Source organism: Haliotis asinina, chromosome 3 (genome assembly GCF_037392515.1).
Source record: "Haliotis asinina isolate JCU_RB_2024 chromosome 3, JCU_Hal_asi_v2, whole genome shotgun sequence".
Lineage (NCBI taxonomy): Eukaryota > Metazoa > Mollusca > Gastropoda > Lepetellida > Haliotidae > Haliotis > Haliotis asinina.
The window spans coordinates 70,483,495-70,501,177 of NC_090282.1; the positions used below are offsets into that span (position 1 = coordinate 70,483,495).

Consider the following 17,683-nt stretch of genomic DNA (forward strand, 5'->3'; position numbering starts at 1 on the left):
ATAAATTCGTGTCTGTTTTCTAATTTGAATGGAATATTGGACACAAACCCCTTCCAGCAGAAGATAAGAGCGACATATAATTCCTGCTCCGGTATCTACGATGTGCTTGAATAATGTTCTACCCAGCTGTTAGCATTACTGACTTCACACATTATTCTAACACTATGAGTCGAATCCAAACAATCGGTATAGTAAAGAAACCATTTACCTCTGGCCTATACTCAACCGCCATTATACTGAGATTTCGGCGGTAGGGTAGCCCAATTTTAAAGCGTTCACTCGTCATGCCGAAGCCCGGGTTCGATTCCCACATGGGTAAAATGTGTGAAACCTGTTTCTGATGCCATCCGTTGTGATATTGCTGGAACACTGCTAAAAGCGGCGTCAAATTAAACTAACCCACTACACACAGATTCACAGAGGAGCGACAGGTACACTATGCAAGGTTGATTTCCCATGGTACACAGATACTCATCATATTTATTCACATATATCAATTTTACACCATTTTTGTGTATTGGTTTTGTTCTTTGTTGGTTTTTCTCTCTCTTTTTCTTTGTGTTGTTGAGATGGTTGGGATCCGCCATTAGCAGCAGTAGTTTTTATCGACCAGCTCCATTTCCCTGTTTTTCATCAAATTACGAGTTTCCGACACGTAAAAGGCGCAAATGGACAAGCCGAGTTTTCTCATGCTCACATACTTAGATTTTACCTAGATACAGACGTACTATAAAGCGTGTGTCATCACACTGAGAAAGGAAGTTTGTTCTATACTGACGACCAAGGCGGAAGGTATACATGTATATAGTTCCAGCTGAGACTTCCTGTAACGTGTCACCCTCTATAAATTGTATTAATATCTCAATTGACACTTCCTTTCGTGCGGTTCAGGTTTGTCGGGGTTTTTTTCGTTTAATGTTTGGGGTTTCTTTTGGTTTGGTTTTTTTTTTTTTTTGGTCATAGGGCGTGGCCTGAATGAAATAGGATATCAACGAATTAACTAGTCGAAAATGTAGTTCGGATACAAACTGAAGCTAATATGTGAAAGGTGACATGTCCCGAAGAGTGAGTGAGTGAGTGGGTTAGGGAGGGGTGAGTGAGTGAGTGAGGGTGGGTGGGGTGGGTGAGTGAGTGAGTGAGTGAGTGAGTGAGTGAGTGAGTGAGTGAGTTGAATTATGGTTTCTGAAAACTTCGAACACACACCTATTCCTCCAGGTGAGTGAGTGTTGGTTTCCGCCGCAGGGTGCAGCAGTGCAGCCGCCAACACTGAAAAGAACCCCCTCACTCACACTATCAATAATTTCAACATGAGAGGAGGCCAGCTATATAAGGCTAAGAATACGCACAAATGGTTGTAATATTAGACTCAAAAGCAATAAAAACCTGTTGCGTTTAGAACACGAATAAAAAGCTATATATTCTTTAAAAGATATCTCAGCTTTATGTTTCTTCACCACGTGAGAAAATCTCTGTGTATTTCGGATGAAGGTCATTTATATGCATATATTAAAATATTTCATATTAAAATTATATATTATATTATTTTATATGTATATAGTATAGAGAATATGATTTGTTTGGACCTTATAGTTGTTCAGCGCTATCTTCTCAGTTCACATTATGTTATCAAATATTTTGTAGATCTTAGATATGACTTACCACAAGAATTTGGTCTGTTGTTGAGATTGATGATTATGAATTACCAAGGTCATATAGTTCGAAAGAAAAAGTTTACAAAAAATCATATTCAAGAAAGCAAAGAGTTTTATTTCAGTGAACCCCCCAAACACCTGTCACTCTATACGCATGCGTACACTGAACACCTGTTAAGGTCACTGAGTACTTATTGCAGGAGCAGACCACTCATATCTCGTTTGGAAACACTTCAATAGATTGGATGAACACTTCACGCCACTGACATTTGCTATGATTCATAAAATTTTGACTATTGGAATGTGACAGGCCATATAGATTGAGTTAATTGTCGAGTTTAAACTGCGAGTCTCAGGTTTATGGGTTTGTATTTAACATGATATAACAACTTGATAAATGATTGACAGGCGCCGATGTCAGGAAGCAGAAACATGATAACGGAAAGGTTCACCCTTCAGTGTGTTCAAGTGGATTCGTTACGCCGTGCAAGTTATCTTAAAATATAATCTTTGTTAATCTGTTTATTCTGTAATGTGGACATCGACATTTCACTATCGCATGTTAGATGGACCTCGTTATGTCGGAGCACAGGTTTCATTCCCCACCTGAGCTAATTATGTGAAGCCGATTTTTGGTGTCCCACACCTGACATTGATGAAGTAATGCTGAAAGAGAAACACAACTAACCAACAACATAAATGAACCTACCCACGTCATATCAACACCACCATCTGTAGATCAACTGAAAGATACTCAAGTTGTTTTTATTGGCTCACTTAACACTATAGATGCGTTCACCCGCTGCGACCCTGGGACCGAGGACAGTCAGAGCACTAGTCTGATAAGAAGAGATATTTCTGTGTAAGTTAGTTTTGTAATGATGCAAAAGTGATGATATGAAATGAATTTAAGATTTCAGATTAAAGGAATTCAGTTTTGAACTTATTTGTTCGGTCAAAAGTCTGCCTTGCCTGTTTTGCATTCAAAGATGTTAAGGTTAGTTTATACTCGATGTACATTAACTCGATGTACATTGGTTAGAATTACATATCAATATATGCTCCTACACCATACAGTCCGCGCTGGGACATTGCTCGAATGTTGCTAAAAGCGGCGTAAAACAAAACTCACTCACTCACTTACTCACTCACTCACTCACTCTTACATATACATCGTACTTACCTAACAATGTTGGTTGGATATACATCCGTATTTCCGTCTTAAGATCCAGAGCCTAGATTTTCGAAGTTCTCTTAGCGCCAAGAGAGTCGTAAGTTAATGTTAATGTATGGCACTTACGACTATCTTAACGCTAAGAGAGCTTCGAAAATCTAGGCCCAGCGCCCAATAAACCCATGGAGGTCAATAGTACAAGGATATCCTTTTGTGAACGAAAATAAATGCAATGCTATATATTTTCATAAAAACGTGTGTGATTCATGAAACAATGAAACAGTGAGGTGGGGGGGGGGGGGGGAGAGGGGGGAGACGTTGTCGAACGACCATCTACAGGCCGTCTACACACAACAACACGGGTACACTTCCTCGTAATAAGGAATTACATGAGGAGCAGTTCACGTTTTGTCTTGAAAAAGAAAAACCATACAGACAAGCACACGGGTATTCCCCCAAATCACGTCTTTGTTCTTTTGTGTATTTTTCTCTTTTTAAGAAATCCCACTAAGATAAATCTTTAAGCTATCCTCAAGGTAAAGCCACACAACGTTGTAAAAACGCGGAAATACATCCAACATAATTACGTAATGACAGACTATAAAGTAAACAAAACTCACAATATATGCTGATAACCGGTATGTTTCAGGACGCAATACAGAGAGATATGTTTTTGACACAAGGTGGTGTTTAATCGTCGATCGTTTGTGTCAGCATACAGTCGGCACCATCAAACGCAAGTCATCCCCGACCACGCGTGGCGAGAGGCCAGCTCTCATCGCCCTCAGCGCCTCACTGACAGTGCACCTCTCCAGCTGTACGGCAGTGATCTGTCGCTGTGTGGAGCGTTCGTACTCATGACTTACAATCATACTTCAGTGATGTCTGGAATACCATTCTGACTGGATATCAACCTGGGCTCTTATCTGGGCACAAAATTAGTCTATAATTATCCCAGTGTTGTGGCGAGGGTTCTCTAAGAGCCGGAAACTCGTACATCCGGCGAGTTGACCCGTCCGGGTTATCGAGTTGCCGTTCCCTCTACATTGTCTTAGCGTTACTGTCACTTGGAGACGCCGAAATAGCGAGTATACCTGATATTGCGTACAGCAAGCTATATGTCCGTGTGTACATAATTCATCAGCAAGTGATTCAGTCACTATTGTGTTGTAGGCGGGAGAGCCTGTGTGTCGCTTTACCGCGAGCCCGAGACAGCTGGAGTTAGCGCTCGCTTCGATAACGAACAGCGGAGTGAGAGCGAGAGAAGAACGAAAGAGCGAGAGAAAGGGTGAACTCAAGGAGGTCAATGAAATGAAAATGAACTCTTCACTGGCCGGAATATGGATGTTCGTACTGATGTCCCTACAGACGTTAGGTAAGTCATACTTTATCTCTTTATGCTATAACCAGAATACGATAACATTGGGAAGCTGACGGGCTTCGACTGATTGACAGATCGAGGTATCTCCCCATTCAAAAAACCCATGTGTTCAGCGAATTTCACGCTCAATGTTTACATCGCTTTTTCATTTCACACCAGCACGTTTTCCGGAAATGTTTTTGTAATAAGCCTATTAAATCTTAACACTAAACTAGCTTGTAAACAGACTCTCTACGACTCCCGCTAGCTTATGTTGTCGATTTCAGTTCCGAGTCTACCAACTCAAAATGCTACCGACCCACTATGGTCTTAACAAAGGGGTCCATCTGACAATTGCCCATTATATTTACACACATGGTATGGTTTAAAGAGTCGGCCTTGAACAGAAAACGCGCGCCCTCGGACGCTCGTCCATTTCAGAATCACGTTGTACATTTCACTCACTGGCACCACATGGCATGTCGTAACAGGCCGGCGTTTTGAACGACCGTAAACGCCGCGGCCTCAGATAATTACATAATTTAGATTGAGTGGATCGTAGAATTAGGGCAATTTTCGGCAAGCCTGTTCATCTCTCCAAGCTTGGGGGATCCCTATACAGTTCACATGGGGATGACGCCGCTCTTTGATGTTGTTCGATGACGTCATGGCTTACTCATGTACCTGGGATGCTTGGTGATTGCCGATATTGATTCCTTTATCTCGTGATGCGGCTTTCCTTATCGCTACTTCATATCGATCTCTCTGGCAGCGAGTCAGAGCGACCTTCAACAAATTTGCGCCTGTTGTGACAAAGATTTTTAACGCATAATGAAGTGTCGAATTTGTACCCAGTTCATTCATGCGAAGAGATAATGCCTCACGTGCAAAGTATAGTCCGTTTCAGTAAATCAGGGTTGTATTCTCAGTGTGTAACCAGATGACTCAGTCTTCGATGTACACTTGTGCATAAATTGAATCCTGGTCCAGCCATCCACAAATTCATTAAAAGTGCATTAAACACTTACATGGTGAGAGGTTTGTAAACAAAACAAATGTATAAGCCATTTGAAAAAAACCCACACATTCCGTATGATCCGTTTTTCACATTTAGGCATGTAAGGATTGAGAGTTTATCGTCAATATTCACGGAAGGATTCAGAGAGTACAAGTGTATTATGGATGTATTTTATGGATATGAGTTTCTTTATTATTCCCACACAGCTTCCCACGTTCCTCACGTTTTATGTGAAAGAATGAAGAAGCTTCATAACAATTTCTAAATGCCGCTAAAACACAAGACATCAGTGAATGTCGTTTCCCAGAAGAGAAGGCGAATGGTAGTAAGTTGTACGAGACTATGTTGTGATGGGCGTCACGTCTATTAATGGCACGCTTGGGGAACGTTCAATGGCACGCTTGGGGAACGTTCATGGTAATGCACATCAAAGCCGGCACTGCTGGCTACACGAGACAATGTTAGACCTGCATACAGTAAACCTATACATCCCTAGCCCCGACCATTACTTCGTTAATCCAAAAAAAGGTTAATGTGGTCAGATTTCCTATAAAGTGAGTAAATGAATGTAGTTTTACGCCGCTTGTAGAATTATTCCACCAAAACACGGCGGGGGACACCAGAAATCGGCTTAACACATTGTACCCATGGGGGAATCGAACCCGGGTCTTCGGCGTGAAGAGTGAACGCTTTAACCGCTAGGCCTCTCTCCACCACTTCAATGCTCAAGAAATATCCCATATCAAACTATGTTTCCATAAGCTTGAACTGATAGTGACAAGCCACTTATTCCATGGCTGGCGCTGTATAATCTGGAAGACAGAACCAGGTGTGAGGTCAGGGTCAGTGTGTGGAACCAGCTGTGCCTGTCTTCACCGGGAGTCAGTTTCGTGTAGACCTCAGAGAACCAGCCATCCTTGATGAATTGATATACCCCACTGTCAGTCGTCTTGGTCAGCCAAACTAGGGATGATTGTATGAGCAAATCGCACGTTTGGGGTTCCACGGCAGCCGAAAACAATACTCACTCCATGACAACGTGGACCTTGGATACTGTTGCCATCCAGTCATCCTAAGTTGTTCCCTCATCGTTCATCATCTAGCATGAGATGTTCTTTCTGCAGTTAAAAGAAATTTATCACTTGAAACAGTAACCTAGAAAATGCAAAACTAGAGTGGAAAAAGTGACCGAAACACTGCATACGTAAGGTCCAAAGATAAATATCATGCCCGTAGGAAATATACTACCAGCAAATGAAAGGCAACTCTCTTTTTGTCAGGTTTTTAAACAAAAGACATAAACATGAACGCATACCTTTACGAGATGTCATTTGTTTTCGAAGAACTGCGTTTCTTTTGCTGGCAGTATACATGAACATCGGACAACCTGTTCTTGTTAGTTTCATTTTAGCACTTCGATTCCCCACATATGTACATTATGTGAAGAACGTTGCTGGTGTTCCCCGCCGTTATATTGCTAGTCCATTTCACAGAAGCACATTTCCCCTACTCCCTATTTCCCTCCCTTCGCAATGCCAAAGCCTTAAATAAAGCAGTCCGGTGGGGTAGCCTAATGGTTAAAGCGTTCGCTCGTCACGCCGGGTTCGATTACCCACATGGATACGATGTATGAAGCCCATTTTCAGGTGTCCCCCGCCGTGATATTGCTGGAATATTGCTAATAAGCGGCGTAAAACTAAACTCACTCACTCACTTAAATGAAGCAAATCCAGATCTCCCCAGGTTCAGAATCTCCCAACTGACTTGGACTGCTTTTCAGTTTAAATAGGTTTAGTTTGGAATTATATTTCAGTTAATCTAGAACATTGCTAAACGCGGCGTAAAACTATAGTCACACTCTCATTTTAGAACACTCAGTGTTCATAACGACTGTGTGTACTAGCAGCTGGCCTTAAATATATTAGATCATCGATTAGATCATCGAGAAAAATGCAGGTCTAATACACTGGAAACACGTTGATGGCATTTACGCCAGCAGGGTTACGTGTGGCCTGATCAGACCCGTATCCTCAGGGGGCAGGCAATCCTGAAGTTGACAGTCCCGTTAAAGGTTGGCGGACACTTCAGCGTATCTTGTCATGATGTAACAAGGATGACAGCAAGACGTGTCAAGTCTGGGACTGCAGGTGATTTGATGCTGATGTTATGTCTGCCTTCTTGTGAAGCCAACGACGGTTGCGTTTGTCAATGTCAGCTCAGTGTGGAACAAGCTGTTAGAGATCTAAAGTTCCAAAGTGTTAAATGACGGTAAAAAGATTGCTGTAATATTTTTTTTCCACGAAACGTCACTTCACTGTCAGTCCTGTAACACGACGTTGGGATATTTCCGGGTGATTCTTTTGTAGGTCTCAAAGCAAATTTCTTTTAATGCAAGTCAGTGGGTATAGTGAATTCAGTCGAATACATACATGTAATGTGGAAATATTTAGGCTAGATGTTTATTATATTCACTGTTGGATTCTATCGCTGTTGTTTATGGAGTATGAGCAACAGATCGATATTTTGAATTGTTTACTCATTGAATTGTTTAACATATGTTGAAGATACATCGTCATGCCTACAGCTTCACTCTACCCGACAACCCTACCAATCTCCCACCTCCCCACCCCCAACCTCTGCGTGGTTGCTGTATATTATTAAGCTAGCTCTTACATGGAATTTTTTAACTGTAGACCCCATTGAACTTGCTTCTGAAACAGGCGTTGTTGGCATCACCGTTGGAGAATGGGTTTTGTCCCTTATCCGTGCCAGGATCTAGTGACATAGCTGTTCAATTACCCCTATTGGTTTGTTAGTACCATATTATGCTTATAGAGTTTCCTCAAAGTTCTGTTGGAGCGGTGGCGAAGCCTCGTGGCCACGTCGAGGACTCGGGTTCGATTCCCCACATGGATACAGAGTGTAAGGCCCACAAGTCCTGGATACGTTCGCTTGGCTTCCTTCTTCAGCTGATCTTCCGAAATATGGAATATGAAATGCACTATGTTCCCCTTCCAACAATATTTCATTCGTCATGGGGTAATAATTTTGCATAGAATGCATTCATCCGGACGAGAATCTTGAAATGAGGTCATCCAATGTTGCTTCTGTCTCAGGACCTGCTGCACGATCATGGCTAATTTATGACGATGGGACGTGATTTGAGGGGTATTTGTCCCCCCATCGACCTCCCATCCACTTAAATAATTAGTCACTGGAAAGTCTGGTTAGTTAATGCAATTATTCCTTGGAGCTCGTCGAAGCAAGAGAGGCAATCCCGAAAAGCGATTTCCACATTTTTTTTAAAAGTTTGTGCAAGGAACATTTATCAGTTTTTGGTTGACGGTTATCTAAAGATCAATAAGGGCCTTAGTAAAACCGATTAAATGTAATTAATAATACATGCCATTGCAAGCGCACTTGCCTCAACCTCTCCGCGGACCAATTCAAACATAATGCAATTTGTTCGTGATGTGCGGAGACTCGGTGATTCCGGGTTAAATCGGCGTGTCTTCTCAAACGGTTGGCTTTTTACATTTCTATAGTCGAATATGGACGTGGGCCCATTTAATAGGACCTGATCATGCAAACTCTCTTTAAACTTTCGTCATTTGTTCAGGTCGGAACGTCTATTCGTAATATTGTAGATACAGTGACAGTTATTCAATACTTTGATAGATTATACGGATAAGGTGAAACGGAATATATGTTTCGGATGACACCATACGGTGCATGGTGTTACTGGTGTTTAAGGGCCTGAGAAGTTTATACTCAAGGACGAATAATCATGAATATGAAACACCTAAATCGGTATCTAATACATGAAATAATGATTAATATTCCATGATAATGGCATTCATACTGAGTTTTAATAATTATCTCTCTCGCAATTATTTTCTCATTTGAAAACGCTATTGCCAGTGTGATTGTTAATAAATGCATTTTTGTCACCGAAATTCAGATGTTTCAAAATTCACCTTTAGATATTACGAGGATGTTGATGAGCTAGATCATCAAACATCCCAAGGTGTGATGACTATTTTGTATCTCGAGACATAGGCCTGTGGCTCGTCTGGGCCAGATCAATCGATTTCTTTTTCTCACTAGAAATTCTTAATCGTTACTTAGCTCATTCAACACACGCTCTAACCAATACATGACAATGGATGTGCCGAGTCAGGGCCTTTCGTGGTACCCTAAATGCCCCGAATATGAATATGAAATCATGCAGCATGAATGCAGTGTAGCACGGTCGTTTGATTAACTTTTATCTGTCAGAACGTTTTATATGCGACTGCATGTGACTTCGCCGACATCAAAGATTCATTTCAGGGTTGACATCTTGTGCCGGTAATATGACTCTTGACGAGTCGGATCGGGATTCAGCGTATGTTATTAAGAGATCAGACCTGAAAGGTTTTAGCTTTATTTTTATAAAGTCGTTATGATGTAATTGATCTGCATCCGAATCGATAAAACGTCTTTCCTCATTTGAACATTTTCAGATAAAAGGATTATTTGGAGAGCAAGCGTATTGTATGATGGAAGTGTAACAGAATAAGTGTATTGAGTACCCTCCCTGTACTAATTATATTTCATCATGAACATCAATGAAAGGAATTGATTGTATAAAGGAGTGATTAGAATACTGATGATCTTGAGGCGTGCTCCTTTCATCTCACGCACAGACACATGCATCACACTTTATCAATAATGTGTCAATTCCTTGTTTTATGGAGGCTGTTCTAGAATTCGGGGCGGTTGGGTAGCCTAATGGTTAAAGCGTTCGCTCGTCATGCCGAAGACCCCGGTTCGATTCCCCATATGGGCACGATGTCTGAAGCCCATTTCCTGTGTGCCCCTCAGTCATATTGCTGGAATATTGCTAAGAGCGGTTTAAAACCATAATCACTCACTCTTCAGGGATTCGAACCCATAGACTCAGGAGTCTAATCGTTAGTGTACAGTCAGTAAGCTGGCCTAATCAGCCACCGTGATTTCCACAAACTTAAGCCCAACTAATGTTAGTCTCCAGCGTACTTTAACCCAGTGGAAACGTATTGTTATCGAGAGATGGCTGATTAATGTTCAATAACCAAAATTCAATTTGGACCACTGATCAATTATTTTCAAACTGCCAGAGAAGAGAATCAGAATGGGAAATGGTACATGCTATCGTGTATGTAGGCTTGCTAAGGCTTTGGTGTCCTACTTACACCAAAGGTTAAAGCAAGTTAAACAAGCCTTCGATTTGGAATGCTTTGCGTGCTTGTATATTGGAAACACAATGTAACTCGTGAATCTGAAAACAGAAGCGAATACTTATACTTTTAATAGTGCCTCTAAACGTAGATTTCCGTTTTATGGAAGAGAGTTCTTGTAGCAGTCCGCTCTGAGTCACGTGATGGGAAGGTGAGAAGATGGCTAGGTCACGTCGCCCCAGGGTGCCCCAGTCCGCACGGACTTAACACCAGAGAGGTATCCGCTATAAACCCCCACCCCTAGCCCTCTCCTCACCGACATCCACCTCGTTATAACGCAGACCAGGTGCGTGGCTTTATCATAACACCATAGTCTGGTTCGTGGCAGCGATGGTCTGTTTTCAGATTTGTTTGGCTTTTTCAGTACTTAATAATGCCTTTCTGTAAATCACCTTCTTGATGGCGGACCACCTGGTGCGACCCATTCATTCATCGGCATACATTTGGTAATATCAGTGATTACATAATGTAAGTAAGTGTGTGGCAATATCATTGATGGTGACATGGCATTTAGATGCCATGGGTGGAGTTATAGCGAATTGTTTGATGCATGTTTGTTTTATAGCATATTATCATGAAACGTGTTTTGAAATGTTCGTAAGAAACCGTTGTTCCTATGGGGTATGTAACTATTATTGTGTCATCGTCTTCGTCATCTTTATCATCGTAGCTGTCGCCGTTGTCATCGTCAACAACATATACAGACACTACATACAGGACGTACAGTTATTATTGTATAAAGGTTTTGATCATCACCACCTCCACCATCACCATCATCATTGTCGTCGTTGTCGTCCTCGTCATTAACGTTGTCGTCAACATATTTCAACTAATTATAGCTATTATTGTATAATTTTCATCATAATCACCATCATCAAAATCGTCGTCGTCGTTATTATATAATATACATACAGTACATATAGTACTTAATATCGCTGCCATTGTGTAATCATCATCATCATCATCATCATCATAATTATTATTATTATCGTTTCCCCTACATAATTTCTCGATTTGTATCTGAAAGTTCACCCGAAACAAGTTCTCACTTTTCCAGACAGAACGTAGTTGGGGGATATAATGTTATGCGACATGACTACCCTGTTATCTCGGCCTGCCACCATCCTTCGTAGGGCTCTGATACCACAACATTCTCCACATACAATGCTAAGGCGTGTATGAAATCAGATCCAGCTCACTGTTCTCGTCTCGACATGACATGGCTGTAGTATAGTTCAGACGACTAATGGACAAGGGTATGTTCTCGGAGGCAAGATTGGCTTTGTGTCAGTTGTTGGATCCCAGGAGTTAGATCTTGTTTCCTAGCAACACTGATATAACATTTGTCGAAAATCATGTTCTTTAGACCGCATGGATGCATCGACAAATCGGCTTGTCTCGTCCTGTAATAATAGCAAATATAAGCCTATTTAATTCTCTCTAAGAACGGTGTAGGGATGTATACCATTGGTGTATACCACTGTCCGTATCTGTTTGAATATTTCAGTGTTTTTGTTGCTTTTTCATTTTTTATGTTGAAAAACTGTTATTGGTTCCAGAGAATAAATCCCGTGGTGATTATCAAAATGAGACACTTCAGTGTCTGTCAGTTTCAAGTATTCACAACCTGTTGCCATGTAACTGTAGTATCAGAATGTGGCTTTTTCTTTTCCTTTCTGTTTATTTTTTATTTATTTTTACGAAAAGAGATACTATGTGACGACAGACAATTCAAGTGACTGTTTCAGTTCCTGTTTCAATACCCAAACCAGACAAGAATGTTCTGTAACGCAAGGAAATTAGGCAGTGACAGACAACAGACGGAGCGAGGGAGATCATCTCTAACACAGACTATAACATCTTGAAGGAATTATCGTGTCGCCGATTACCACAATGAATACCAACAACACGGGGCTGCGTTTATCTGTGGTTTCACACCACGTGAGCCCGGCCTCCGTGTCAACTTGTCAGTACTAAACCCATCAGACAGTAGACAGTTGCCTCCACGCTGGTAACGAAACAGTGACAGGGACGTTGTATTGCCATACAACAACCACCACATGAAGCACCACACCAGGTACCAATCAAACAACACGATTCTCAATTGGCCGTCGACAGATATTTTAAACGATCTGTGATATGTGAACATGTCCAGATTGAGCTGTTTAAACGCGAAGTTGAGACGCGTTTTGTAGTAACAAGTTGTGAGGAATGTACGATCTTCCTTCCGCATGTGTTTTATTCGTTCAAGGTGTAGATATCATCGCGTATGGTGGTGTAGTGCAGTCACAGTGCCACCATTCTCACGACCATGTGGCTTGTGTTATGTGTCAGAAATAGAAACAGCACGTACCAAAGAATCGAGAAATCGGTAACCTGAATATGATTATCGAGATATTAGGGATATTAAGAAAACTTCAAATATCGGACATGTGAAATTATTATTGAATAAAATTATTGAAGTAGACATGTGTAAATATATTCAGTTTAATTAAAAAACTACGTGGTGATCAGAATGTGATTATTTAACTCCTGCATGTTAATTTGTAAAACAATTTTCCAGGGCACAAGTCCTTCGCTACCAATAGTTCCTTCTCCTTGGGTGCAATGGTTAAAGCGTTCGCTCGTCATGCCTGATACCTGGGTTCGATTCTCCACTCGGGAACAATATGTTAAGGCCAATTCTGATGTCCCCAGTCGTGATATTGCCGGAATAAAAGCGGCCTAAAGTCAAACTCACCTTTTCACCTGGACTGTCTAGAAACAATCATTTGAGTTCGAATCCCAGGTTCTCACTAATTTCTAGTATGATTCTGGGTTATCAGTATCGGGAGTACGTAAATTATAACATTTGTGACTAATATATCTCAGACGAGGCCGAACCAGACGAGCCGTTTCATCAAACAAAACATACAGAAATATTTCTTTCTGCAGGCATTTGTTTCCATGGCAACATGATTAGTACTAATGACAAACCTCTGCAGTCGGTCAGTTGATGCACGAGCTGAGCCCATTATAGTGACAAATCACAGTTTCACATTCTAAATAAGTTTTACATGGAATTAATGTAGATCTATATATATCCTGTCCCTAATCATCATTGAATAGAACTGCCCTCCGGAAGCCTTTGATACGAACGTTCTAATACTGGAATCATTAGTATCCATAATCGTGGTCGCACCGGGAACCCCTCTATTAATGAGCACGATTAGGTGAACACGGATTGGTCTGTGGGATGTTTTATCTATGATGCAGCTCGTGACCTATGCTGTCCTTATTGAACTACAGAGAACCAGACAAAATAATTGCACGCCTGTCTTCTATACAGTTTGTTGTACTTCGTACATGGCCGTAATTGGTTATTAATTACTGAAGACGTACTGGTTAAGCGCTCAGTAGTTACGTCGTAGGTCCGGGTTTAATTCCCTACATTACGATATGTGTAATACATTATTGTGTGTCATGTAGAAATGCTTCTGAATTCTATCACACTGGCGTAAAACAACACTCACTGTTTTACTTCAACACTTCTGTTACGAGGGTATGAATGGTTAGCTATGGTATGGAATACTTTTAAAAGTCTTACATCGTGTTCATGTCACTTTCAGCCTTATTCCAACATCACGGCTGGGGACACCACAACTGAGCTTCACATGTACCATGTGGGGAATCGAACCTTTGGATTGACGAGCGAACGCTTTAACCACTAGGCTACACCATCCGCCTTACAGTGGCTTTTCAAAGGTGCATTATTCACATAGGACCCGCCTCAGTGGTTTCACACTCACAAGTCTGTCCATATGAACATATTGGGAAACGGATTGGATCCGTCTATACTCTATAGTGACCGGCACCCTGCTCTATAGTGACCGGGACCCTTGAAAGTCCCGGTTAAAATATGTCTTCAGTAACCCATTTGTCGTAAGAGCCATATGCCTTTACCATGAGGTTTAGTTTTGCTAGCCTTTAATCCAACTTTCTAGAACTGCCTTCTGATACGAGCCTGTTCGTGCACCAACGAAGCTGTGGCGTTTTGGTTTTGATTGTCGTAACAATACATGGAACGAGTTATGAATACGTAAATAATAAGGTACAATTTTTGTAACTCATTTACAACAGAACGAAATGGAGACAATTAGAAATACTGGTCGCTGACAGTCGCCATGCTCACAGAATTTCTATTCTGTTACCGAACAGGGTTCTAGGATCCTTCTCGTGTGAAAAATCATTCCAAATTCATTTTAAAAATGAAAAGTTGGTTCCCTGCTGAAGAAAAAAAGGTTTTTAGATATTAGGCCAAATATCAACCCGACAAATCCATCTAACTAATATTCCTATTTTAATTTTGTTCATTATTGTTCCGAGGAGCGAGAGGGGTACTTCTTTATCCCATTAGTGTATTTTGGTATGAAACAAGATCAGCCAATGACGTCATCGACGTTTTAACATTACAGACCAGAGGGCAGGCAAAATGAGATCCTATTTTGTGTCAGACTGATGATAGACAACGATATTGGGGCAAAGCATTCACCCCGGGCCAATCTGTGACCTGGTAACATGATGCCATAGATATGGCGTCATTGATTGTTTAAACTTGCTGTCATGTGTTTTTGTTTCTAGCATTGTCTTGGGTAAATAGTTATTATGGCCTTATTGACAAACCGGCACTGTTTTCATAGCCAGAGAACTGTCGTTGGTGCTCCTCGGGAGACCCATGCTTATTACCAAGTCGCTTTCCGCGCCAAGTCCTTTAAACAAATGCTAATGATGCTGTGTTTTTCGAAAATTACGTTTGTCGGCTTGCAAATTATTTTGTATCGTCGTATCTTATCCCTGCGGCATACAATTACCTTATCATGAAAGCGCTGCTTCAAGAGTCTACTTCAGCATATGCAAAAACAAACGCCGAAACATGCAAAAACAAAACCCCTCCAAGTTCAGACGTTGGAAGTTAATGTCACCGTGACCTTCGTTGCTGATTCCGCTTCAAGTTCTTCAAGTCAGATAGAATTATTCATGGAGATTAAAATTTGAAAATAACAGACATGCCCAAATAAGGACTCTGTCTTGAAAAGGGCTCCGTTCGTTTAAGAGCTGATGTGGCTGGTAATACCATTTGTGAACCAGGGACCTGTTTCACAAAGCTCTAGTGATCCTAAGATACTTTTCTCGTAGCATTCGTACCTCCCATATTGAAACGATAAACGGTTTCTTCAGCAAAATCTAGCAGTAGAGAACACTTTCATCGAACACCATTACCAGTTATTATTTGTTCCGTGAGATCCGCACTGATTAATCATTGTCTGGTTGCTGATGTAACAGTCGTGGAGGAACGGTAAAGAGCGATATATTTTGCAGGAACTAAATGTCTACATACTTCACCAATGTCGGAATTGATTTTTGACAGATGTCGAAGACTCTCATTGTCGATGGATGTCTCGCGATCGGCATCAAAGAGAAAACTGTACCCGAATTGTCCATTACATTTTTTGTTAAAATGAACAAGATCTTGGTTCTCAGTTATCCATAATCTTGCCAAGTGTGGTGTATTTGATACGCAAATACTGCATTCCACACGCATCGACTATACAAACGATTTCAATGCCACAAGTTCCTTCAGTGCACTCTGACCTCCCTCTCTCTCGAGTTGATACACCTAAATGAACCAATGTTGGTATGTATGGAATACAGCGCAGCGCAGAAACATACAGTTAATTCATCAATTCGGACGGTACCAATTCCGGAACACCCCAACAGCTACGACCCCTATCCTCCCCAGGGAAATTCCGGGGGTCAGAACTAACGTTCAGCAGCCTGAGTCTGTTGTATATTGTGACGGGATCTGGTGTTGAAAACACTCGCTGATTCTGCTAATGTATGTGATCGTAATCCCCTTCGCTTAGATGCTCATGATATCAACCGCAGGCGCGATAATGTACAGACCCCGTGATGTGGATGGAATATCTGTGAACGCGGCGTGAAACACCAAATATTTACCCAACACTAATCGTCCAGAATACCCAGTGTCCGGACAAACAGGAGCCGGAATAGCTGGGTGTCTCCATAGATGAAAACTATGTTCAATACTTCTGTTAATCTGCCAACCTTTGTTTGTTCTGATCCGGGTTATAACTGGTCTTCAGTAACCGATGCCTGTCGCCAGAGAAGACTAACTGGATCGGATAGTCAGGATCGCTGAGTTGGCTGACACACGTCATCGTATCCAATTGCGTAGATCGATTCTCAGGCTGTTGAACACTAGATTGTCTGCCCCAGATTCGATTACTTACAGACCACCACCATGTACCTGGAATATCGCTGAGTGTGGCGTAAAACTAAACTCACTCAGTCAGTCATTGTTTTTTTGCGTTGTAATTTATCAGTGATGGTAAATTGGTTGAAGCACATTTATTTCCAGTGTAGATCATAGCGTTGTGTTATAGTTAGATAGTCAATGATACGAGAGACGTCAGTAGAAACCGAAAACAGTTGCGAATAAATTATGTATTGTGCTTGCTGATGTTGTTACGGATAGATGGCTGGAATATTTCCGTTCTAGACATGTATCTACCAGCTACCATATCACAGGCGTTCAAGCAATGATACATTTAATACCCCAGCTCTTATCTGTAAACACGGCTGGCACATTCGGAGTAGACATTTTTTTGTCCTTCTCTGAAATTACATTATTGTCCCAATAGATCAGTTTATCCACAATTTTACTTAATGTCATCTCGGCCGTCTGTGTCTTGTATTCCATATGTTGTTATGATAATACCCTATTTGCTGCAAAGGAATGACGTCAAAGGTATATTTCACTAAACTTCCCACAGAGTTTCTCTCGCACCTGGGCGTAATTTGATTGGTTGGCTAATGCTTTGCGTCGGTCGACACACGATAGTCCGAATCGATAGTCAGAAGGGACTGGGTTGTTTTAATAAGGAATCTTAATACACAAGATAAACAAATATGAGGTAACCATCCATCATTACTGAGATACTACAACATTCAGAGGTATTCCTGAGAACATGAAGTGCTGCCGATATGGTCTGTACCAATCTGTCACTCCAATACCAACCTGTCATGTTCACTACCAACATTGTTGACAACAGCCTCCGCCGATCGGTTCGCCATCAATCATGGTTACTACAGAGGACTTTATGATTCGTTCTGGTGACGTCTCTGACTTGGAGTCATCTACCAAGCTGTTGCGGCAGA

General features: G+C 41.4%; 1 protein-coding gene across 1 annotated transcript in view; it reads left to right on the forward strand.

The window, feature by feature from the left end:
- The first annotated feature begins 3,620 nt into the window (after window positions 1-3,620).
- LOC137278390 (protein amalgam-like) overlaps window positions 3,621-17,683 on the forward strand; it is a 45,996-nt gene continuing 31,933 nt past the window's right edge. The window contains exon 1 of the mRNA XM_067810685.1: window positions 3,621-4,201. Coding sequence (XP_067666786.1) covers window positions 4,138-4,201 — 64 coding nt within the window. The 5' untranslated portion in view covers window positions 3,621-4,137. The remainder of the gene's footprint in view (window positions 4,202-17,683) is intronic.